At 41.3% G+C, this 24,563-nt stretch overlaps 1 protein-coding gene across 2 annotated transcripts in view; it reads left to right on the top strand.

The window, feature by feature from the left end:
- LOC147108359 (E3 SUMO-protein ligase PIAS4-like) overlaps positions 1-24,563 on the top strand; it is a 119,025-nt gene that overhangs the window by 81,448 nt on the left and 13,014 nt on the right. Inside the window, exons 5-11 of one of the 2 annotated variants that reach the window (XM_086004958.1) lie at positions 1,946-1,987; positions 6,814-6,904; positions 13,990-14,121; positions 14,310-14,415; positions 19,677-19,750; positions 23,513-23,673; positions 23,841-23,913. In XM_086004958.1, the coding sequence (XP_085861084.1) occupies positions 1,946-1,987; positions 6,814-6,904; positions 13,990-14,121; positions 14,310-14,415; positions 19,677-19,750; positions 23,513-23,673; positions 23,841-23,913 (679 nt within the window). The remainder of the gene's footprint in view (positions 1-1,945; positions 1,988-6,813; positions 6,905-13,989; positions 14,122-14,309; positions 14,416-19,676; positions 19,751-23,512; positions 23,674-23,840; positions 23,914-24,563) is intronic. The other variant, XM_086004957.1, reaches the window with a different exon arrangement.

Genomic DNA, 24,563 nt, shown 5'->3' with positions numbered 1-24,563 from the left:
CCTGAATCGAGAGAACTTTGGAAGAATACAGTTAGGGCATCTGCAGTGTTCTCGCCTACTTCCTTTAAAAAATCCTGAGATGAAAACCATCTGGTCCTGGGAATTTGTCACTCTCTAGTGCCATTATTCATTTCTGTTAATTTGCTTACGTTAATTATGGTGAGTCCCTGTCCCTGATTCAAAATGAGTTTCCTTGGGGTGCGCATGCGTGGCTCCGCGATACCGCGCATGCGCAGAGGGACGCAAAGTCGTTGGTGTTTTTATCTGGCCATTCCCCTCCGGCTCTGCGTGGCATTTCAAGTCAACTGCGCGGCAGCTCGAGGATTAGTGTGCGGCCGCGCACCTTAAAGGGAACAGTGCTCTTAACCACCCTCTTTTTCCTAATATAATTGTAAAAGTTTTTTGTGTTGATTTTGATATCCCTTGCAAGTTTCTTTTCATACTTTTTGTAGCTCTTACTATCTGTTTTGTCACCCTTAGCTGTTCTTTGTATCTCTCCCATTCACCAGGATCTGTGCTATTTTTTTGCATTCTTATATACTTTTTCTTTTGGTTTTATGTTGTCCCTTACCTCTTTTGTCGTCCATGGCTTTTTTGGGGGAGGAAACGCTCTTTCCCCTTAGTGGTATAAATTGGTTCTGTATCACGTTAAATTCTTTTTTGGACACCTCCCACAGGTGGTCTTGCCAATGTTCCGTTGTTTCCTGAGTTAGCTGTTCTCAGTTAGGTTAGTGGTAGCTTTGCTGCATTTGGCTCCAGCACCCCTGACTTTGATAGGGGGAAATGTCCACATAATATAATATAATATAATCAGCTGTGATGCCCCCTGCAGTTGAATGTTCATTTTCCAGGCTCATGTGAAGCATGCCAACTTGGGCAAGGTAGCCAGTGTCTGTGGACTTGTACCTCAACAAGGAGTTAACACATTTTTGAGGAATGTGGGAATTGCCAGCAAAAAGTATGAGGAGAAAAAGTCAAAGCTCTCTTGTATCCTTTTACTAAAAATCTGCAGAACAACTTGAGGTGACGTTGTGCTACTAGATGTGACTTCTCAGCACCACCCTATCTCCTTTCACTGACACTCGTAATCTAGCATTATTCAGTGAAGTCTTGAAATCAAATTCTAAAAATTTGCATTCTTGATTTCATTGCTTTTGGCAAGCTCTAATTTTTGTTTTTGGAGACAACTTCTGAATTATGGATACAGTAATGATGAACAGTATGTTAGTGGAGCTGTAGTTGGCCTTTTTTCTTTTCAAGCCCTATTTAAATCCATTAGCCTTTCTGGCACAGGCACGATGGACTGAACAACAAATTCCTATGCTGCAATTTCTATGATTTTTATGGCATCTTTCAGCCAGTTTGAGAGTTTTCTGGCCAAATGAGTGGGTACATCATCTGCTCCAATGCTTAACTTGGAATGGCAAATTTGGAGCTGTGCATGACTTTCATTTCTTTACACCATTCCTTAACTTGCAGTTTCTATTACATACAGAGGAAAGGTGTAAACTGGGAGTCTGCAGCTGTTGCCAATTAGAAATACGGATATTTTACAATAAAATGTTGCTTTACATTTAACCGTACTGATTTAATGCAGGGTTACTCGCCAACCTTGTTCAAGGTCATAATCTGTATTTTTAATACTATATGTCTACTCTGGCAACACCCTGGAGTGGGAAAGCTGTGAATGGATGCCCAGAGACAGAAAGTAGCATATCTGCTGATTACCACAGGTTGAGGAGAAGGTGGGCTGTAGAAGTGTTAACAAGTTCACTGACCTAGCACAAGTCCATGCTGTGTGCCTTTTGCTTCCATGGAATGAGTTGTGCATTTGCAGACTTGCATAATATGTGGGGGGGGGGTTTACACAGAAACTGATGCCCAATTATATGTTTTTGCTTTTACTATAAAAGATTGAAATCTAGTTTTATTTATTTTCTTCAAGATTTTCAAAGAATGCTGTGCAGTCAATTCAAGTGCAGTTAAGGTAAGCAATACGAAAAATTATAGAAGCACATCAGCTTGGAGTTATAATGAAGCATGGAACTATTTCAAAAAATAATCCTAGCCACAGCAGTCGGTGGAATTCCTGCTTTGTAGATACTGGTGGCCTCTTAATGCTCTAACGATATCTCAACACTGGAAATAATGACACATTTCAGGCATGCATTTTAATTTACTGCATGTAATATTTAAATATTACTCTACTCTCTTCCTTTTCCTTTGTTTTAGAATTATTTATACTACCATTTTCACCTGACCCGCCCCCGCCATTTACTAGTTTAAGTCCTTGTGACTGCCCCATTTATCCTTTCCGTGGGACCCTGGTCCTAGTCCGGTTCGGGTGGAGCCCACCCCAACGGTACAGTTCCTTCCTGTCCCAGTACTGGTGCCAGTGTCCCATGAAATGGACCCCCTCTTTCCCACACCACTCCTTCAGCCACGTGTTCACCTCTCTAATCTGCTTGTCTCTATTCCAATTTGCATGTGGCTCAGGTAATAATCCAGTGATTATCTAATATCTAAGACTTTGAATTTTTGGTGCCACGTTAAATAACTTGAATACTGTATATATATATTCCTTAACCAAAAATTATAGCTAAATATCAAACTTTAAAGAAAAGTAACTGCACAATTGATCGGGTGTGATTTATTTGGAAGTTACTGAAATATTATTTTGGGAATAAATATGAACTAGTCATACAATCTGTGCCAGAATGATTGAGGGGGAGGGAGGAATTGCATTATGAGGAGCAATTATGTAAATTGGGCATGTTCTCACTGGAAAAGAGATGGTTGAGTGGTGATATGATTGCTGTTTTTAGGATTCTAAAGGGACTACATAATGTAGACCATGGCAATCGGTTTCACCTTGTCCAGAACAGTAGAACCAGAGCGATTTGAAGGGGGACAAATTCAAAAATAATCTGTGGAAATATCATTTCAGTGAGCGAATGGTCAATCTATGGAACAGGTCCCCAAGGGAAACTGTGAAAGCTGTTAGTAATGATTCAAATGCAAATGAGAGATTTCTTTCAGAAAATAACATTTTGGGATACAGTATATTAGTAATTTAAGACATGACATGTGGGTGGAGCAGGTGACTTTGGATCTATGGTTTCCAAAGCTCTCCACCACTGGGAGTTTCCTCGCCTCAATTCTGGGCCTCTTGTAGAGATTGATGGAGATTGATTGCAATGATTAGTCAACAATGCCATTGTCATTGTATCATGCGAGTGCCAGGATGGTTGAAGGCAAACTAGATGGAGCGTGGTCTTTTGTCTAGCAATTCCTATTGGTCTAATGTCATGCTGCCACTTTTGGCCTGATGTGAAGCAGTATCAGATTTACAGTATGATTTTGGGAGTTGGGTCAGCGTTTTGTCTTCCAACTGAACTAAATTTAGAGGTGAGACTAACTTTGCGGTGTTTCATTTCATATATGCAATATAATTGCACTGCAGTGTAATGCCAAGTTATTTTTTTAAAGGTAGTCCGATGAATCACTTGAATTTAAACTTACAAAGTGTTTACTTTTTGAGAGCCTATGCTCTCAGTGGCAGTCTCCAAACATTAAAAAGTGGTGGAGAATGGAGTCCTTTGGATACATGTGGTTTGAGACCAATTCCTGCAATGTAGTTATAATCTATAAACTGAGGAATAAGAGCTGGAGTGAAATTCTGTGGAACAACATGCTGTGGACTCTTGCATTACACCATCTTTTGATTTTAAAAAGTTGATAAATTCTCATCTTGTAACTTGTCAATCCTATAAGATGAAAGGACAGTATGCTAACCCATGTATCATCTATGTTCTTCCTCTTCGCACCACCACCCCGCTCCATTAAAAAAAAAAATCAGATTCTATAAGTGTATAGTTAAGTTTCTCGTTGAAGGCTTGTCAAAGGTAAAGTTCTTCATGTCCACCTAGGCTAGATCTGAACCCAAAGGTGAGGAGCATGGTTCCACTCCACAATCAGTAAATAATTTCCACCCCACCCTACATAGCAACTTCTGTTTTTTTACATATAGACCAATATGCAGGCTGTTGCATTAAAACACTGAGACAACATAAGCCTTGAAATGTTGTCTGAACTCCAATTGCCCTGCAACTTGAAAAGACACTCCAACCTGTGTCGTTCTATATGTACAGTTGAAATTTGAGGAAGGGAGGAATGTTTTCTCTGTTTTTGGCAAGTAGTTTTGGGTGGGATGTGTGTGATTTTGCTGCTGTTGGATATTCTGGTTTTCTATGTGTTTTCATTGCAATTTCGGGGCGGGGGTGGGGGCGCGGGGGGAGCAGTCCAAGCAAAGCTGTGTGGCTAAGACTTTGTTTTCTTGTCTGGTAATAAAGTTGAGAATAGTTACTCTGGCCAAATCTGAGTAAAAAAAATAGTCTTCTGACTATCCATTTCCATTTTTAATGTAAGAGGACCCACAAATGAGGCTTCCTGACCTTGAAATAGTCATCTGAAGATGTTTGCTCCTTGTGGTACGATTGAACTGGAGTTTTATATAATGACTGTGTATAAAATTCCAGGACCTGGTCATTCTGCTTTTCTAATCATGCAGACTTTGCAAACCCTTGACCATGTAGGCTCTTCAGGGGTGATATTGGGAAGTACTTCTTCACACAAAGGGTCATGGAAATCTGGAACTCTCTTCATTCAAAAAGCTGTTGAGACTAGGTCAATTGAAAATTTCAAAACTAAGATTGATTGATAGATTTTTGTTAGGTAAGGTCTATCTACTTGCCTTGGTTCCATATCTATTAATAGAATCGATGTAATTATATTAATGGATATGGAACCAAGGCAGGTACAGTAGAGTTGAGATACAGATCAGCCATAATCTAATTGAATGGCTGCACAGGCTCGAGAGGTTGAATGGCCTCCTCTCGTTCCTATGTAGAAGTCTCAAAGCTGCTCACTGAACAAAGCAGTCCTAAATATCGTTGGTGTTTCATGACACTGAATTGACTGGTTGGAATTCGCTTGCTCCCTACTCTGCATCCACCAGAGCCATTCCTCGTTCAGTTGGTTACAGGTGGAATGGCATTGGTGGTCACAGAATAGATCTGATCTTCAAAGAGAGGGCCCTACTGTACTGTAGTTGAGTGAGTGGGTATGTGTGTGCGCGCACATGTGCATAGAGTGCTTTGCAAACACTTTGAAAAATGCAATTATCTTCAACATGGTAGGTAAGCAATCTGCTCCCAAACCTCTAACGATCTAGTAATAGGTATCAGGATGTGCTACAGTTTTGTGTAACTGACTGTTGTTGATGGGATCCTAGTATTGGTCTTTTGTGAGCACCCTGCTTTAGTGTGAATCAGAAATTTGGAGGTCTGTCTCACAGACTCCAGCCTTCTTGGCTAATGAAGAAAACATGAGCAGAGAAAGGAAGAGAGCAATGGAGCAGAATAAAAATAACTCAAACTTTCAATTTTAGGACAAATGTGCCCTGTATTTTTAAAAACTTAAATCGTTAAATGATGCATAATATTGTTTGGCTATTAGTGTCAGTTTCAGTATGGTCAGTGCCCGCAGCTCCCTCAACCTCTCCACCTCTCTCTCCTCCTTGAAGACCCTCCTTAATGACCTACCACTTTTTTAGTCACCCATCCTAATAACTCGATCTTTGGCTTGGTGTTAATTTTTGTTTGATTGCGCTGCTGTGAAGTGCCTTGGAACGTTCTCCTAATTAAAAGCGCTATATAATTGCAAGTTGTTGTGGAACTTTGTGGAAATGTTGCAGGTGATGGTTTTTTTAAATTAAATATACTAGCAGATCTCCTGTGATGTTGGCTACTTGAGACTACAGATGCACTGTTTTATAACAATGGGGTTTTATCAAAAAAGTGAGACAGAGGCAGTATTACAGGATGTGTGCATGATATTTAAAATTCTTATGTAGCTAGATATATGCTGCCTGTTTCATGGCTAGTTCAATTTTATTAATGTAATGAGAAACCACAGTCCTTCTGGACTATGAGCAGCTGAAGCTTGCATTGCTTGTGCTGTTGCAAGAGTGCTCCAGACTCGTGATGGAGAGCAGTCCCTGTGCAGAGCAGATTTTAATGCATATTTCTATGCTTATAGATACTCCTGTTATTTAGGAGCCTTGTATTGCAAGCAGAGTGGGGGTAACTATATTGGCAGTCTTGATCAGGCATACTGACCCAGTATAGACTCAGGACAGGAATGACGAAGACTAATAGAGACTGAAGATGGCCTATTCACAATAAGCGAAACCAATGTTGAATTGGATCCTGGTCGATTCTCATATTGTAAATGGGGACTAGGATAATTATTTGAATATCGAGTGAGCGTAGGAATACAAACACCAAATGTGATCATGGTTAGACTTCCACATTTTTCTAGACTCTGTACTTGTTTTTCCTCTCTCCTTGTTCCTTCCCTCCCTCCCCTGTACCTCAAGTAAATAGGCATACTGTGCTCAAATAGTTTATTATAATACAAACATGAGCAAATATGTTGCTTTTTCTTTGGCCTCTCGAACAAAATTTTGGAATCCTGATGGGCACTAACGCTTACAATCAACTGTCTCCTAATGGGCAAGTTCCTCTAGTTCTTGGCCATGCTGCTGGAGTCAGCATGCCAAGGTAGTAGCATACTCAAACTCCTAGCAAAGGTAGTGTTGGAACAGCACCTCTTGTCAGCTGATCAGAGCAGCATTGAGAAGAACTGCAGTCGATAGTTTGGTCTCTGTTAAAGAAGGAGTGTGATGGTGGAATCAGTGGGAGGAAATTTTTTCAGAAACACAGGATTAATGTATATTATTTTATTTTTAAGGATTTGCCACACAGATACAGAATTTATTCAAGAAGACCAGTATCCTCCATACCTGTCAATAAAAGTAAACTCAAGAGTGTGTCCTTTTACGGTAAGCTGTTGCCATCTTATTGCATGTGAGGACTAGATAAGAGGATTTTACAACTTGGCACATGAAATTTGAGCAAACCGAAGAAAACTTTTTATATTAAATCTATTTACTTTCTATTTACCAATATTGAAGTATTTGGTAGATGCAGCAGGATGGAAATAATCTGCTAGTAATAGTGGAATAAAAAGTTACAGATTCTGTTGTAAAGTAATGGCCTGTTGATAGCAGGTTTCTTATGCTGTTACCATGCCATCTACCTTTTTTTTAAAAAAATGGTATTTAGTCTCCAACTCTCCACTCTCTTCAACTTGTCTCTGTCTCTTTCTCTCTGTCGGTCCCTTTTTTTTTTGGATCGTGATGCACAAGAACGCCCCCGGATCAGGTAGTTTGCTCATTTGAGCAAGCTGCAAATTGTAAACCACAGCAAGTGTTGTAATAAATTAGTTGTGTGGTTGTTGCTGTCCAGTGCTAGGGATGCTGTAATTAGAGATTGTTTCTGGATCGTGTAGGGTCAGAATCACTCTGGTTAATGGATCGGAATGAAAGAGGACTGGGTGGTACGGTGGGTTTGTGACTTCTTTTACCTCTGGGACCAGGGTTTGAATTCAGTCAGATGAGGTGATCATCCAGCTGTAAGGATCCTATGTGAAGTGATTTATGGGCAGCCTCTGTTTACATTCTATTCATAAATTGGGAACTTGTTCAGGAAATCTACAAGCATGGCTTGTATGTGACTTGGAGAAATCTATTCCTGGGGCTATACCTTTGGCTGTATTATACCTGACCTGAGAGTGCTTGATGCTGACGCTGGGTGTCAAACAGTGAATCTGACTGCTCATAGACTACTGTCGTTTTCTCTGTCAGAACTGATTCATTTAAATATCCTTGCTTGCTGTGATAATTTCAGCATGGTACTCAAAGCTGGTACATATTTGATAGTTTTAGAATTGGTACATGTTGAACCAATTCTAAAACTATCCAAGACAAATAGTCAGTCTTCAGAGTTTGAAGAGAATTGTATTTTTTTGTATGAGTTAATGACTTATGCACAATACAACACACAGATGCTTCTTCCATTTCAGAAAGTATCTTCACCATTGATTATGGTTATTCAGGGCTTCGCATTTTGCGTCACTGAACAAAAATTCTGCGGAGGGGTGCCACACGATAAGCAACAAATTGCATTGATCCTGAATATCACTGGTCTTCTCACAATAGGAATGACTCTTGGATTCACTATAGCAAACTGCAGTGTCTTTGTTTCAGCTTGTGTATATACTTAAACAAGGCACATAGTGAATGATAAAGTGAAGAATAGTTATGAACATAATGAACAAGCTTAAAACTGACAACACTATTGAGTAAATGGCATGGAAAGGCTTTGAATTCTGTTGAGCCTTTTTAAGTCTATGCACAATTTTTTCAGATAATTGCTAGAAAGGCAGATATTATCTCCCATTAGTTTTGGTATTTATTAAGCAGATTTTAGAATCACACAACAAAGGATTCCCAATTTTTAGGCTAACCATGATGGTGATGGTACAGTGGATTTCATTATTGTCTGTAAATGTGATGGGGACAGCAGTTGCTAGGCCTTCATGCTATTCATCAAATGTCATAAGCATTTTGAATTAACCGTGATATATTTGCCATCAGTCTGAAATAATTCAAGCAGAAACTTCATACATTTGGCTGGATTTTGGGAACAATGGGACCCCTTTGCTGAAAAAGCCACCAATGAGACTACAGTTTGATTTTAAACCAACTCCAGATTGCACAATGGCATTTGAAAACTCATGAGCAGCAATTTTTTTCTTCCGTGTGTGTCCTTTTGAATTGAAATGATTGTCTCAGCAAGGGTCATCTAGGGTTGACTACTAATGTCTTTCATCAGTGGATCCTTGTGTGGCACGCATCTGCATTTGCATGAATTCAGATACACAGGTAGCAGTCTTTCCATTGATGAGTGATATATTATGAATGTTCTAGGGCATAATTATCTGGAGGCTTGGATTTCTGTGGACTTTGGGTTTTATAGTTATAACAAGTATTGCTGGTACAGTAAGAGCAATGCACATGTGATTAACCTGGAAAGGAAATGTGCAGGTGGATAAGTTTGATGTTGTGCAGCTCTGATTTTAAATCCACTGGCGGGCTGGAAGAAATTGCAATGGTGGGATAGAGTGAGCAGAGGTTATGAAATTATGGTGTTAATGGGCAAGGAGTCAGTGGAAGAACTTGGGCGATGGCTGAGCAGGTGGTGGATTTCTGGGGTTTAGGAGGGCTTTGGAAAAGTTGAATCTGGCGGTGATCAAGGCAATGATGAGGATTTCATCGGCTGTGAGGTAGGTACTGAAAAGATGTATTTTCAGGTGGGAATAGGTTGTACTGTTGTGTGCACTGGATGTGGAGTTTAAACTACAGCTCGAGGTCAAGCAAGTCACCCAAATGGTGTGCTGTTGATCTCGGCCTGAGCATGCAGCTGGGGAGTGGAATGGAATTGAGTTACAAGTATAGATAAATATTTTGGTGGGAACAGCATAAAGAAAGACAGACTTGTATTTATATAGCGCCTTTCACGATCCCGGGATGCCCTAAAACGCTTTGCATAGAATATACAGCACGGAAACAGTTCGTTCGGCCCAACTGGTCCATGCTGATGTTTATGCTTCACACGAGCCTCCTCACAACCTTCTTTATCGAACCCGATCAGCATAACCTTTTACTCCTTTCTCTCTCATGTGTTTATCCAGCTTCCCCTTAAATGCATCCAATTGAAAGTGAATCAATCACAAAGTCAGTATATCTTTGAAAACTGCAATGGAATCCCTCTCAAGCCTGTTATCAGGGAGGCAACAACACTGTATCAGGACAGACCTGCTGCTAAACTCCATTTGCACGGTGACTTGAGCTTTTGTTGTAAATGTCCTAACATTTTTGAGCTCATCAAGGTGAGGGATGTTGGTGCTGGAATTTGCAATGCTTTCCATATGGGGCAACCAGTGTTAACAACAAACACGCCCAAGTCAGTTTAGCACCGCTAAATGCAGATAAAGTTTCCTCCGTTATACCCAACAATGTGCCATAATGCAAAACCCTACTGCAGCAGTGTGACAGTTTTCCATTTCCCACACCAGCCATCCTGTGACCTCAGTGAGGTTGCTAATTCGTACCAAATTAAGTATAGTTTTGTCCTATGGGCCCTTGCATATTAGGAACTTGACGGAGACTGCCCAGTCATTTCACATAGGATCCTTACAGAGGGAGATACGTTAATTCTATCAGCTTGGACAGGATTTGAAAGGCTGCTGTTTTATCCACTAGACTACCCAGTACCCCAAAATATGAAGTTTTAAAATAACATCAGATAAAAATACATCTATTTTGTCACATGCCTTCCTAAAATCCAGGGAGTAACACCCACCGTCTCATTGATAGTGGTCATGTTTTTGGGTTTTTACACTAGTTCATTGCCCCGAGTTCAGCGTCACTATAATGGGTTTGTTGCAGGATTGCAGTGCATGAACTGAAAATATTAAAAACTGGCCACTAAGAGTTAGTGGCTCTGTTCCTGATCAGATGAAGATAAATGAAATCAAGGGAAATCTGAATCTGCTCACTGTTCATTAATTAACTGAAGGCATGATCACACTAAACCTAGAACCAGTGCAGGCTAATGGTGAGTGCCGTACTTCAGTCCACTTTAAAATACCGTCAAATTCTATAAAACAGGTGCATTTTGGGTCTTCAAATAACAGGGACAGCAACTTCTGCACCACTATAATCAAGTGTTTTGCTATCGGGGAAACTAAAAAATAGAGGCACACTAGACCTCAAAATTAAGGCTTTGCAACTATTAACTAAAAAATAATTGATTCAACAACAAAAAATATTTTTTAACTGTACTTTGTATTCAGACACCAATGAAATACTTTTGAAATGTTATCACTGTTGTAATGTAGGAAACACGACAGCCAATTTGCACACAATAAGGTCCCACAAACAGCAATGTGATACTGACCAGATAATCTATTCAAGTTATGTTGGTTGAGGAATAAATATTGACTAAGACTTCCCTGCTGTTCTTCGAAATAGTGCCATGTGATCTTTTACGCCCACTTCGGTTTAACATCTCATCCGAAAGGTGGCTTTGGTCTCGCTAATGTTTAGCTGGAGGAAGTTCTGGCTCATTCACATTGCTATTGGATAGACAGTACAACAACAGTCGTGGTGTAATGGTAAAGCTGGTAAGTTGCTGAGATCGGGTGACTAGGAGAGGGTTAAAAATGGAACATTTTGTCACACTGGAGTTGACTGGTAAAGCTCTTTTTCAGGAGATGTGCCAACTACATTAGAGCAAACCGAGATGGCACAATGAAGCAATAATGCTACAGGGAGGACACAGAAGAAAGGCAATAGAGCTGTCCTATATTGAAGACAGTGGAATGGTTATGGGATTATTGCGCAGTTGTGTAGACTATCATTGGTGACTTTGGTGCTGTGGGTGGTTAAAAGCCAAACCTACTATATTTGAACAGAGAACGGTGGAAGAAATGGGTGTGGAGTTTGGTAGTGATGACATGTTCAAGGACTTTTAGAAAGAAAGGAGAGTTTAGAAATGATGAGACAGATAGCAGAATCAAGGATGGGCTTTTTAATGGGCAGTTTTGAAGGTGGGGAGAACAATCCCTGGGGAAAAGGGAGCAGTTGTTCACTAGCATTGAGCCAAGGAGAGATCGTTGGTCAGAAAGGGATTAAGTGAGCAGGTGGTTGGTCTCGTGGAAGAGATTAGTTTTGAGTAGAGAGTGGGGAAAGGTGTTTGAAGGTACAGAGTATTGCAGTGTCAGGACTGGAAAGAGGCTTGAGAATGGAGGCAATAGGGAGGGAAAGGACATTTGAGGCAGACAGTGTGGAGGATTTGGCAGCAGACAACAGGGGTGATGGTGCTTGAGGTGGTCAACCCATATCTAACAATGGATGAACAGGCCAGTTGTATGCCAAATGCACAAGAGCCTGTGGGTCTCTGTTTTGAAGGTGGTTGTTTACTAAGGATGCATTACACTGACAGCAATGAGAATATCAAAAGCAGAGACAAGACAGCTGTTTAGCAGATTGACCAACCATGTGATATTGTAATGAATGGAAAGTAGAAAGAAGGTGCTGGTAACCGAGCTGATGTGGGGGGTTTTTCCTGAAAAGTACTGAGAGCAAGAGTGGAGAAGTTTAAATTTGGCATGGGGTTATAAGTGATGAGGGAGATCAAGTGATCGGAGCTAAGTATTCAGGGGATGGCAGTATTGGGGGGACAATAATTAAGGGAGTGTGCTGGTTTGATATGCAGGGTTGAGGTTGAATGACGACAGAAGGAAAAGGAAGTCAGACGAAGAAGTGAAGAGCAGCTTACAGATCAGCTGAAATCGCAGATGATGAGTCACTGCTCAGTGCAAGGGCTAATTGAGATTTCAACTAAGAAGTCACTATCCTGTTTGGGAGACTGATAGACAGTGAGAGCATTGAAAATCGAGGAGACGGGCTGGTACATATGAGCTGCTCAAAGGAAGAAACGGTACTGGAGTGGTAAAGAGACAGGTTGGGATGAGACCCATGCTATCACCATGGCAGTTTTGGTGGGGAACATGGTGGAAAGTGTAGTTGGAAGGAGAGGTGGCCTATGTGAGGCAGGAGCTACCAGCATCAAGCCAGGTTTCAGTCAGGCCTAACGTGTACTGATTTATCCAGGATAAACACCAATTTCAAAATTGGAAAACTGCACTTGGTAAATTGTATAGTTATTTTGCATACTCTTTCATCATTTGAGGCACTTTTGATCTCTTCATTGGCTGGGAAGGAGGGAAAAAATCAGTGGTTTACAAACTATTGAGGCTCACTCATGAAGAGTGGCTGCGTAGGTAAGGCATCAAGGTGATCCCCAATCTATGGAACTGTATCACAGCAAGAACCACTGTCTTCAGGAGAGATGGGGAGGAAAGATGAAAAATTGGAAGAAAATAAACCTGCAAGAGCATGTCTGCCAAAGCAAGAACATGCAATTAGTGGATGATGTGTTTAATTTTTGAACCGGGCTAAGCACTGGGCTAATGCTTTGAAATTGGATCACCTTCTTGAACAGGTTGTTTTTCACACACACACTCGTGATTACAGAAAATGAAACTAGCAGGCAAAGCCCTTGTGGAGTGTGAGTTACCATTTGGCTAAAGGTCATGATGACCTGTGTATTACAGTGGAAACCATCATCGTGCCTTTGCAGATAGATGCTGCTCAACATCCTGTGGTTATTAATTAAACTATTTGTGGAGATGAGAGAAAATGTTTGCCCTTGTAACAGATAAAATACACATTGTTACTCCACAGAAGAATTGACACTCCACAAGTGCTGGATCCACCACCCTTTGGAGGTTCTGGTATTCATTTGTCTTGCAAGTATCTAGCATGATGTTGGGGGGAAGGATTGCAGGATGGACAGGACTTTGACCTTTCACCTTTAGGCTGAAATTGGCCCAGACTGATGGGATGAAAGTCTACAACTACCTTTTTGTTCTTGAAGAATAAATGGTGTTTGGCCAAGTTTTTCCTTTTACAGTATTGTGTTATTCTCCTCCCATTTCTTTGCTGTCAAGGTCTTTCAGGTCATTCATTGACCTCTGGTTAGAAGGATATGTTAGATGAAGAGAGGTGGGAGGAGGCTCATGTGGAGCATAAATGCCAGTATAGACCAGTTGAGTCAAATGGCCTGTTTCTGAACTTTAGACAAGATTTCTATTCCTGGAGTGTTTTTTTTATACTCCTGAATCATAACTGGCAAGAGAGTCCGTTCCTGCTTTTGATATTCTCCCTTCCCCCCCCCCCCCTCTCTCCATATGAGGGAAGAATCTCTTCCCCTGAGGAAACTTTGAATACTTGAGGTGTCAACAGCTTGAGATGGTATTGAGAGAATATTGTGCAAAAGACTCTTTTTGGCTTTAGCTCTTTGAAGGCTAGAAGTACCTTGAACGTTAATAGTTTTAATTTGACACTGAATTTTATTACCAAAAGTTTTTAACCTTCTGTATTCTTTTTTATCTAAGAGTTACTTTTCATCAAATAAACCTGGAGTAGAACCAAAAAGGCCATGTCGACCCATTGATCTCACGCCCCTGCTGAATTTGACATCTCGTGGAGCTAACTACTTAAATATATTTTGGGGACATTTTGCCAAGGTAAAATCTGATTGCACTCCATATGTGACATTTGCAACCAATGTTTTATTGCTTATAATACAACTAGCATCTTAGTATTGCAAGTGTGAGTTTGTGTTATCTAGGTATGCACACTTACATTTGATTTGAAGGAGGATTGTATTTGTTCGTTGAGTGTAACTTCCTCTTTGGTTATTTCTTTTCTTTAGCGGTATTCTGTGGTATTGTACCTGGTGAGGCAGCACATAGTAGCAGAATTACTGCACAAACTTCAAGCAAATGAAACCAGAGCTTCTGAAATTTCCAGGGAATTAAGTAAGTAGTTATTCTGAGTGCCAAAATTGTGGCTTTTCACATAAAATAGCTGAATTATGATATACAGTAGTCAAACTTGTGATCGTGTGATCTTTAAACCATGGGTTATGAGCACCACTGTAGTAAACTATTACTTGGCAGGGGAGAAGCACTTTTAATATAAGTAATTGCTCACTGTCCTTTGCTCCTGTAACACAGGAAGCTTATTCGTACTTTTGCAAACCACCTCGTTTTGTCAGTAGGGAGGTATATATTTTAAAGTTTTGCTTACTGATTAATGGCTTCTATAATCTAATGAGTGTGCTGGTCACTGGTTCTGTAGCCTTAATTTTCAGCTGTGCGGGTGATGGAGTGTTATAAAGCATTTATTTAACTGATTTCCATGACTTCTAAAATTTGAAATTGAAGCTTAGAAATCTTAATGCACCTTTAACATGTTGGAGCTTTCTAATTACAAGATGTGCAGTAGTAGCTCAAGGTGACTCCCTCAGTGAGTATGTATATTTTCCCCTCTCTTCCAGTGGGGAATGTTCAGTCTCCCAAGCTGAAATGTTGTGCTTGAATCCAAACCTGCAGTAAATTTAGCAATTGAATTGGATGGCTGGAGTTAGTGTCCAGCACCAGATAAAATGCCACTTGCTTAACATAATAAACATCAACAAATGATTTGAGTGGGTCATTTTTATCCGGAGACCTTATGTGCCTGGAATGCAGTTTGAAAAGATGATGGAAGCAGATTCAATAGTAACTTTCAAAAGGGAATTGGATATATATGGTCACACCTATGAAGTTAATTACTGCAGATGTAGTCCGTGGTCAGGGACAGGACGGTGTGACTACGAGTGAGGAAGGTACAGGGATCCAGGATGTAGTGTTGAAGGAGACGCAGCCCTTGTTCTTGTCCAGCAGGATCGAGGTTCTTACTCCCTGTGAGGGCGGGAGCGGGGACTGCAGGGAGGATGAGCAACCTGGCCACAGCACCGTGGTACAGGGGGCCATTCAAGTGGAGGGAGTAAAAAGAAATGTTGTAGTGGTAGGGGATAGTATCATTAGGGGGATAGATAGGGTTCTCTGCAGTCAAGAGCGGGAGTCCCGAAGGCTGTGTTGCCTGCCTGGTGCCAGGGTTAAGGACATCTCTTCTGGGCTGGAAAGAAACTTGGAGTGGGAGGGGGAGGATCCAGTTGTCGTGGTCCATGTTGGTACAAACGACGTAGATAGGACAAGGAAGACGGTTCTGTTAAAGGAGTATGAGCAGCTAGGGGTCAAATTAAAAAACAGAACCTCAAGGGTAATAATCTCTGGGTTATTACCTGAGCCACGAGCGAATTTGGATAGGATAAATAAAATTAAACAGTTAAATGCGTGGCTCAAAGACTGGTGTGGGAGAAATGGGTTTTGCTTCTTGGGACACTGGCACCAGTACTGGGACAGGAGGGAGCTGTTCCGTTGGGACGGACTCCACTTGGCCAGTGCTGGGACAAGAGTCCTGGCGAATAATATAACTAGGGCTGTAGAGAGGGCTTTAAACTAATTAGTAGGGGGGAGGTTTCTAGCGAGCAAATAATAGAAATGACAACAGAGAAGGTCATAGACTTAGGTAGCAGTGGGGGAATTAAAAAACAGAACGTGTCAGGAAGGGACAGAAGGTATGGAGTAAAAAGTAAAGTACTAAAAAGGGAAAAAACAGGAACTAAGTGTTACAAAACATATTTGAAAGTTCTTTATCTGAATGCACGTAGCATTCGTAACAAAATGAATGAGTTAACGGCACAAATAACGACATATGGGTATGATCTTGTGGCCATTACAGAAACATGGCTGCAGGGTGACCATGACTGGGAATTAAACATACCAGGTTATTTAACAATCAGGAAGGACAGGCAGGAAGGGAGAGGAGGTGGGGTGGCTATGTTAATAAAGGAAGGAATCACTATAATACAGAGAAATGATACTGGGTCAAAGGAGCAGGATAGTGAAACAGTTTGGGTGGAGATAAGGAATAATAAGGGGAAAAAAACACTAGTGGGTGTAGTCTATAGGCCTCCGAACAGTTGCAACTCTGTTGGACGGAGTATTAATCAGGAAATAGTTGAGGCTTGTAATAAGGGAACAGCTATAATTATGGGGGATTTTAATTATCATATTAGCTGGACAAATCAAATTGGGCAGAGCAGCCTTGAGGATGAGTTCATTGAGTGTATTAGGGATGGGTTTCTTGAGCAGTATGTAACTGAACCGACCAGGGGGCAAGCAACCTTAGATTTGGTCCTGTGTAATGAGACAGGATTAATTAAAAATGTCCTGGTAAAGGATCCCCTTGGAATGAGTGACCATAACATGGTTGAGTTCCATATTCAATTAGAGGGTGAGAAGGTTGAATCTCAAACAAGCGTGCTGAGCTTGAATAAAGGAGACTATGAAGGTATGAGAGCGGAACTGATTAGAGTGGACTGGGAAAATAGATTAAAGGGTAAGACGGTACATGATTGGTGTACATTTAAGGAGTTATTTTACAACTTCCAAAAAATATATATTCCACTGAGGAAAAAAGGGTGTAAAAGAAAAGATAGCCATCTGTGGCTAAGTAAAGTAATTAAGGATAGTATCCGACTTAAAAACAAGGGCATATAAGGTAGCCAAATCTAGTGGGAGGATGGAAGATTGGGAAGTCTTTAAAAGACAGCAAAAAATAACAAAAAGATTGATTAAGAAAGGGAAGATAGATTATGAAAGTAAATTAGCAAAAAATATAAAAACAGACGGCAAAAGTTTCTATAGTTATATAAAAAGAAAAAGGGTGGCTAAAGTAAATGTTGGTCCCTTAGAGGATGAGACCGGGAAATTAATGGTGGGAAACATGGAGATGGCAAAAACACTGAACAATTATTTTGTATCAGTCTTTACAGTAGAGGACACGAAGAACATCCCAACACTGGACAAACAGGGGGCTCTAGGGGGGGAGGAACTAAATACAATTAAAATCACTAAGGAAGTGGTACTTGGTAAAATAATGGGACTCAAGGCGGATAAATCCCCTGGACCTGATGGCTTGCATCCTAGGGTCTTGAGGGAAGTAGCGGTAGGGATTGTGGATGCATTGGTAATAATTTTCCAAAACTCCCTGGACTCAGCAAAGGTCCCGGCAGATTGGAAAACTGCTAATGTAACACCCTTATTTAAAAAGGGTAGTAGGCAGAAGGCTGGAAACTATAGACCTGTTAGCTTAACATCTGTGTTGGTAAAATGTTAGAGTCCATTATTAAGGAGACAGTAATGGGACATTTGGATAAACATAATTTAATAGGACAAACTCAGCATGGTTTCATGAAGGGGAAGTCATGTTTGACAAATTTGCTGGAGTTTTTTGAGGAAGTAACATACAGGGTGGATAAAGGGGAACCAGTGGACGTAGTGTATTTAGACTTCCAAAAGGCATTTGACAAGGTGCCACGCAAAAGATTATTGCTCAAGATAAAAAATCACGGGATTGGGGGTAATATTCTGGCGTGGGTGGAGGATTGGCTCTCTAACAGAAAGCAGAGTTGGGATAAATGGTTCGTTCTCAGATTGGCAACCAGTAACTAGTGGTGTTCCGCAGGGGCCAGTGCTGGGTCCCCAACTCTTTTTACAATCTATATTAACGATTTGGAGGAGGGGACCGAGTGTAACATATCAAAGTTTGCAGATGATACAAAGATGGGACGGAAAGTAGTGAGTGAGGAGGACATAAAAAAACCTGCAAAGGGACATAGACAGGCTAAGTAAGTGGGCAGAGATTTGGCAGATGGAATACAATACTGGAAAGTGTGAGGTTATGCACTTTGGCAGGAAAAATCATAGAGCAAGTTATTATCTTAATGGCAAGAAACTGGAAAGTACTGTAGTACAAAGGGATCTGGGGGTCCTGGTGCACGAAACTCAAAAAGTTAGTATGCAGGTGCAGCAAGTGATCAAGAAGGCCAATGGAATGTTGGCTTTTATTGCTAGGGGGATGGAATATAAAAACAGGGAGGTATTGCTGCAGTTGTACAAGGTATTGGTGAGGCCGCACCTGGAATACTGCATACAGTTTTGGTGTCCATACTTAAGAAAAGACATACTTGCTCTCGAGCCAGTACAAAGAAGGTTCACTCGGTTAATCCCGGGGATGAGGGGGTGGTCATATGAGGAGAGGTTGAGTAGATTGGGACTCTACTCATTGGAGTTCAGAAGAATGAGAGGCGATCTTATTGAAACATATAAGATTGTGAAGGGGCTTGATCGGGTGGATGCGGTGAGGATGTTCCCAATGATGGGTGAAACTAGAACTAGGGGGCATAATCTTAGAATAAGGGGCTGCTCTTTCAAAACTGAGATGAGGAGAAACTTCTTCACTCAGAGGGTGGTAGGTTTGTGGAATTTGCTGCCCCAGAAAGCTGTGGAAGCTACATCATTAAATAAATTTAAAACAGAAATAGATAGTTTCCTAGAAGTAAAGGGAATTGAGGGTTACGGGGAGCGGGCAGGAAATTGGACAGGAGTCTAGGTTCGGAATGGTCATGGCCCTGTGGGTAGTGGAGTGGGCCCAGGGGCCGTGTAGCCTGGTTCTGCTCCTACTGTGTTCTAATTCTGTGTTAGATTTCAGGAGATGGTTTTATTCCTGTTCCTGGCTGGGGTGGAGATCGCCTTTACAGAAGGTAAGTACTGTAGAAAATATAGGGACAGAGTGATCTCCTGGAAGAATTTCGATCGCCTAGATGGGTCGGAGAGGAATTTCCCAGATTTTTTTCTCCCAAATTGGACATTGGGTTTTTATCTGGTTTTTCGCCTCTCCCGGGAGATCACATGGGTTCGGGTGGATGCAGAGTGATAGAAGATTTGAGGTTAGGATCAGATCAGCCATGATCTTATTGAATGGTGGAGCAGGCTCGAGGGGCCGATTGGCCTACTCCTGCTACTATTTCTTATGTTCTTATACTTACAGGAAAAATTTGCAGGGCTATGAGGAAAGAGCAGGGGAGTGGGACTAATTAGATAGCTCTTTCAAAAGAGCCAGCACAGACACGATGAGCTGACCAGCCTTCTGTGCTATATGAGTCCATGTGCTAGATTTCCAGTTGGCTTTACAGTTTCAAAAAGTTGCAAATTCTTGCTTCCTCTTCCAATCAAAGAGTGTCTCAACGCAGGATAAAAATTGTCAGTATTGTTTTAAGCTAGCATACTTAGTTTTGTTTCTGTGTGCACAATTTTGGTAATAGAAGTTATCCTTTTCCTCATTAAAGTTCGAAAAAAGCTTCGACTGGAACCTGACAATGACATTACCACCACTGGCCTCCGCGTTTCTCTTATGTGTAGTGTAAGTATTCCTGTACTGTTTCTCAATCTTTTTGCAAAACTAGTAAAAAGAATTCTCCAAAAAAAAAAAAGAAATCTCATTCTTCCAATATTAAACACTGGAGGGAAAAAATATCAGAAGTATTTTGTGTAAAAATAATAATTCTGGATGTTATTTCCTCTTTTTTTAAATAAAGAAAATTGCATTTTGTTACAGCTTTGTTTGACTTAAATAGGGAGCAGTTTTTTTTTAAATCACTCCTTTTGTAAAGAAAGAAGGCACCCTAGTTTTAAACATTTTAAAGTGTTTCATGTATAGGGAATGGCTATTATTTAGGTACAGGAAACTTTGTGATATCCGGCACCGACGGGACCGGCGTGTTGCCGATCTATCAAAACTGCCGGACATACAAAGTTAATGTTGAAGCATACGGAGGTTTTCATCTCCATATCTGACAACAAACACGGTTGCTTAGCAACAGCTACTAAAGAGTCGGCTGCAGCTGCAAGTGTTTCTAGCTGAAGCTGTTGCTATAGCTGCAGACCTTGCAGTGCCTGACTGGGGGGAAAAAAAGAACGAGAACTAAAAAAACTTATAGAAAACGGCTCCTGATTTTTGCCGTTCGATCGAATATTCCGGACATACAACCTCCGGATAAACCAAAGTTTCCTGTATTTGGATACTTGACTAGTTAATCTAAATTTTGATAGTGATTGAGGCTGGAACATAGCTGGGATACTGGACGAATTCCCTACTCTCCAAACGGCGTCTTGTGATCTTTAGCATCCACCTAACCACAGGAATGGTTTGTGGTTAACGTGTCATCCAAATAATAGCATCTCCAACAATGCAGCGTTACTTCTGTACTGCGCTGGCCTACATTATGTGCTCAGTTCCTAGGATGGGGCTTGAATCCATGACTATGACTCTGAAGAGAGAGTGTTTTCAACTAAGCCAAACTGGCACCATAAAATTTTATATACTTAGAAATGTATTACTTTTTGGTTTTGTCAAAAGTTGGATGTTATACATTCAGTTCCCTAGTGTGCTTATCTCAAAGCCACATTACTGTGGGAGATACTGGGTGGAAGCTCGAGGCCTCCCTAAGAGGACTGAAAATATTGGATGGAAAATTGCTGTTGGGTCCGTCCTTGCAGTTAGTGTGTAGTGTTGAGAAAGTTGTTTCATATCATCGGAAAAATTGAACAAAAACTATATCACAATATATACACTTAACTTTAAAACTGTCGTAAAAAGCAAGTGTCTTATGTGCCTGCATTTCTATGTCTTGGTTATGATGTTTCTCGGATTATATTGCCCATTTTTAGTTTCATAAGCAGCATGATGCTTCACACATTATTAGTATTGACAAAAGCAGAGGAGGTCAAAATACTTCAGGGGTGATTCTGAACAATGAAATCTCTTGCATCCTCAAGAGCAACTAGAAATCTAGAATGCCAGAATCATGTATTAAACATTCAGATGCAAAATGAGCATTTGCAAGATTTGATTAATTGCTAGCTCTTATAGTTGTTTTGTTCGCTTTGCTTTTAATGTCACGGAGTAAACTAAAAGTGCAGACATTTGTGACTTCTATTGCATTAGCTTGTGTATTCTTTAATAGCACTTTTCAGAATAAATAACCTGTCTTCGAGCATCAACAACCCATTTTTTCCTGGAATAACAACAGAAATGTTTTCCTGGGTCTTGCAAGTTGCTGTCATAGTCTGCACCGCACCCCCTCTGCTTGGCTTCTGAATGTATGGGGCTGGTTTTCAGTGCACACAGTGTGATATGAATAGTCCCAGGCTCTTCCATAATGGAGCTCAGGCAGTAGCAACATGCATAAATGTATTGCCAGATTATGTTGTACGTAGCAATATGCATAAGTGATTAACTGTATCCTGTTGTTACACAACTCAGTTACTATATGTATATCATAGAATCATACAGCAGAAGGAGAATCATACAGCAGAAGGAGGCCATTCAGCCCATCGTGCCTCTGCCAGCTCTCTGAAAGAGCTACCAATTAGTCCCATTCTCCTGCACTTTTCCAAGAGCCCTGCTAATTTTCCTTTTTAAGTAGAGATCCAATTCCCTTTGGAGCTATTGAATCTGCCTCCACCACCCTGTCAGGCAGTGCATACCAAATCATAATAGCTTGCTGAGGGGGCGGGGGGGAAATTCTCCTCATCTCCAACCTGGCTTTTTTTTTAAATTAAAATTATTTTAAATCTGTGGCCTCTGATTACAACTTTCCAGCCAGTGCAAACAGTTTCTCCCTATCTACTCCTATATATTAAAAAAAACCTCAATTTTGTAATTGAAAATAGTGGACATTATCAAAATGCAGGTATCCATTTTCCAAATAACTTGCAACAGGCCTACGTTAAGAGAATTAGCATAACCTAAGGTAAATTGGGGCGTGCAATCCTCTTGAGGTCAAGGGTCTCGCTTTGAGCCACACTCTCCTAGCACCATTATACAGTGCCTTAAGGTGGATGAGTTGTACCATCTATATTTGTGTAAAGCCACTTCCAAATCGACATCAATTAAAGTTTCAGTTGGAAAATGACACTGCTGCACAATAGAAATTTCTGATTGTCATTGCAATTTATTGGACTTGTTCACAATTTCAAAAATGCTTTTATTGAATCTTACTAATCTTCTATCTATCATCATCATCTATCATATATATATATATATATATATATATATATTATTTATATATAAAAAAGCGGTCGATCTGTCTGTCCTTCGGTCTGTCCTCGGGTGTGCGTCTGTCCGGCTATGCGCTCGAAAGTTATACGGCGTACCTACGCGCGCGTTACCTCCGAAGAAAGCTTACGCTTCCAGGACGCTGGTAAGCGTATTTACTTTTCGGTCGGACGAAAATTGTTCGCGCCTTATGCAAAAAACCTTCAAAATTAAACTCATTATCTGCTAGCATTGATTGACTGACGTCAAGGTTCGACCAATCCTGTGCCGTCACGATTGACCAATCCTACAGTACGGTCCCCTGATGGTTGGCTAATCTGTGTGTGTGTGGGCGGGACTAATCGTTTTCATCTCGGGGATCTGCCAGCCATTGTTTCACAAAGGGACACAGACAGGGCCCCAAAGCCTGGCACTCGATTTAAACCGCCCGGCCCAAAACAGCCCTGGCAAAGCCGGGCTCCCCCCAGCTAGTGTGTATATATATAAGGATCCGTTTGTCTGTCTGTCCGCTATACACTCTCAAGTTATAGAATGTACCTACACATATGATATATCAAAAGAAAGCTTATGATTAGGGGAGTCTCATAGGCGTATTTACTTTTTGGCCAGACAAAAATTGTTCGGACAGTATACAAAAACCGTTCAAAAATCCGCTCATTAGCGGTTGACCAATCCTACCGCTCATTAGCGTTGAGTGACGTTGGTTGACCAATCGGTGCGTCACGGGGGGGGGGGGGCGTTTCATTCCGTGTGTGGGCGGGACCTAATCCTGCAGCCTCCCGAAACGTAGCCGCCGTTTTTTTCACTGCTTTTACTCAACAGCGAGCGGGGCAGCTGCGGCGGCCCGCCGGAGCAGGAGGTGAGTTGGGGTCACTCGGGCCGGGCCTGACAACCGCTCGGCCCGAGACACATAGCGGGGGAGTGGCAGCGGCCAGCCGTCAACCGCGCGGCCCTGTAAACTGCCGTTTTACAAAAAAGCCGTGGCAACGCCGGGCCCCCCCAGCTAGTGTGAATATAAAATGAAACCTGTTTCTAATCTAACTTTCCAATTTTGTTGCTCAACAGCTTGGCAAGATGCGCCTTTCTGTGCCCTGTCGCGGTATTACCTGCACGCATTTACAGTGTTTTGATGCAGCCCTTTATATTCAGATGAACGAGAAGAAGCCTACCTGGATGTGTCCTGTGTGCGACAAGCCGGCTCCTTATGAACTGTTATTTGTAGACCAGTGAGTAGTATTCTGCAGATTTACAGTCCTGTTTATAATGCAGTTCTCGGAGGCTATGGATTTACACTAGGTATTTGTCCAGACAATCGGGTGAAATGGACAAACCAAGTCCTCCCCCCAAAAAACGTGTTAACGCTTGTATATGCATCTTCTCATTGTCCAAACAGACTGTACCTCTTGCGTGACCAGCTTCAGGTCGGCAGGCAGTTGGACAAAGCATCTCTAATCCAACAGCACCAGGTGGGACTTTTGTGGCTTTATTTTCCACAGGCATTGATCTAGTGGGGGCTGTCTGTCAGAGAGAGTGCAGTTGGGGAAGGCTGGGAAGCAGAGGTTCAGCTGGGTTAGCTTCTGCTCAGTTGAAGTGAAGCTTCTCCTGGGTTCGACCCTCCATTTTTCGTGAGCTATTTCACTGCAGCCTCATCAATACCCCCACGGAGAAATGCTAGGAAAAGAGAAAGGGAGAAATTAATTAATTATGGAATCGGGCAGGTTTCTTTATGGGCATGCGCTGTGACGTGCCAATAATTTTGCTATTTGCCGTGCCCAGGCATCCACTTCCCCATGGCCCAGGATAAATATTCCCCACATTTTTAATTCAGCATTGGTTACTCCTACATCTTGTGGAGCACTTCTGTGATCTAGGTTGCATGTGGTTTGTGGAGTACGGTGAATGAAGAAAGGTGGATTAATTTAAAAGTATTGTTGTTCATTTGAATGAAGGCAAAAGTCTGTCCTCCTTCATTTGTGATTTATATGTCTATTAAGGTTGGTCTATTTTCTGTGTGTTGATGGTTTTATAAATAGTCATGTGTTAAGTTTGCGGTTTTGTGAATAATCTTCCCGAGTTCCCCTCTCCAGTGTATTAGAATCTTCGTAGGTCACCTACG

This window comes from Somniosus microcephalus, chromosome 13 (assembly GCF_052327205.1).
Source record: "Somniosus microcephalus isolate GS21.2 chromosome 13, FLI_Smic_1.0, whole genome shotgun sequence".
Taxonomy (NCBI): domain Eukaryota; kingdom Metazoa; phylum Chordata; class Chondrichthyes; order Squaliformes; family Somniosidae; genus Somniosus; species Somniosus microcephalus.
This window is presented reverse-complemented; position numbering and strand designations above follow the sequence as displayed.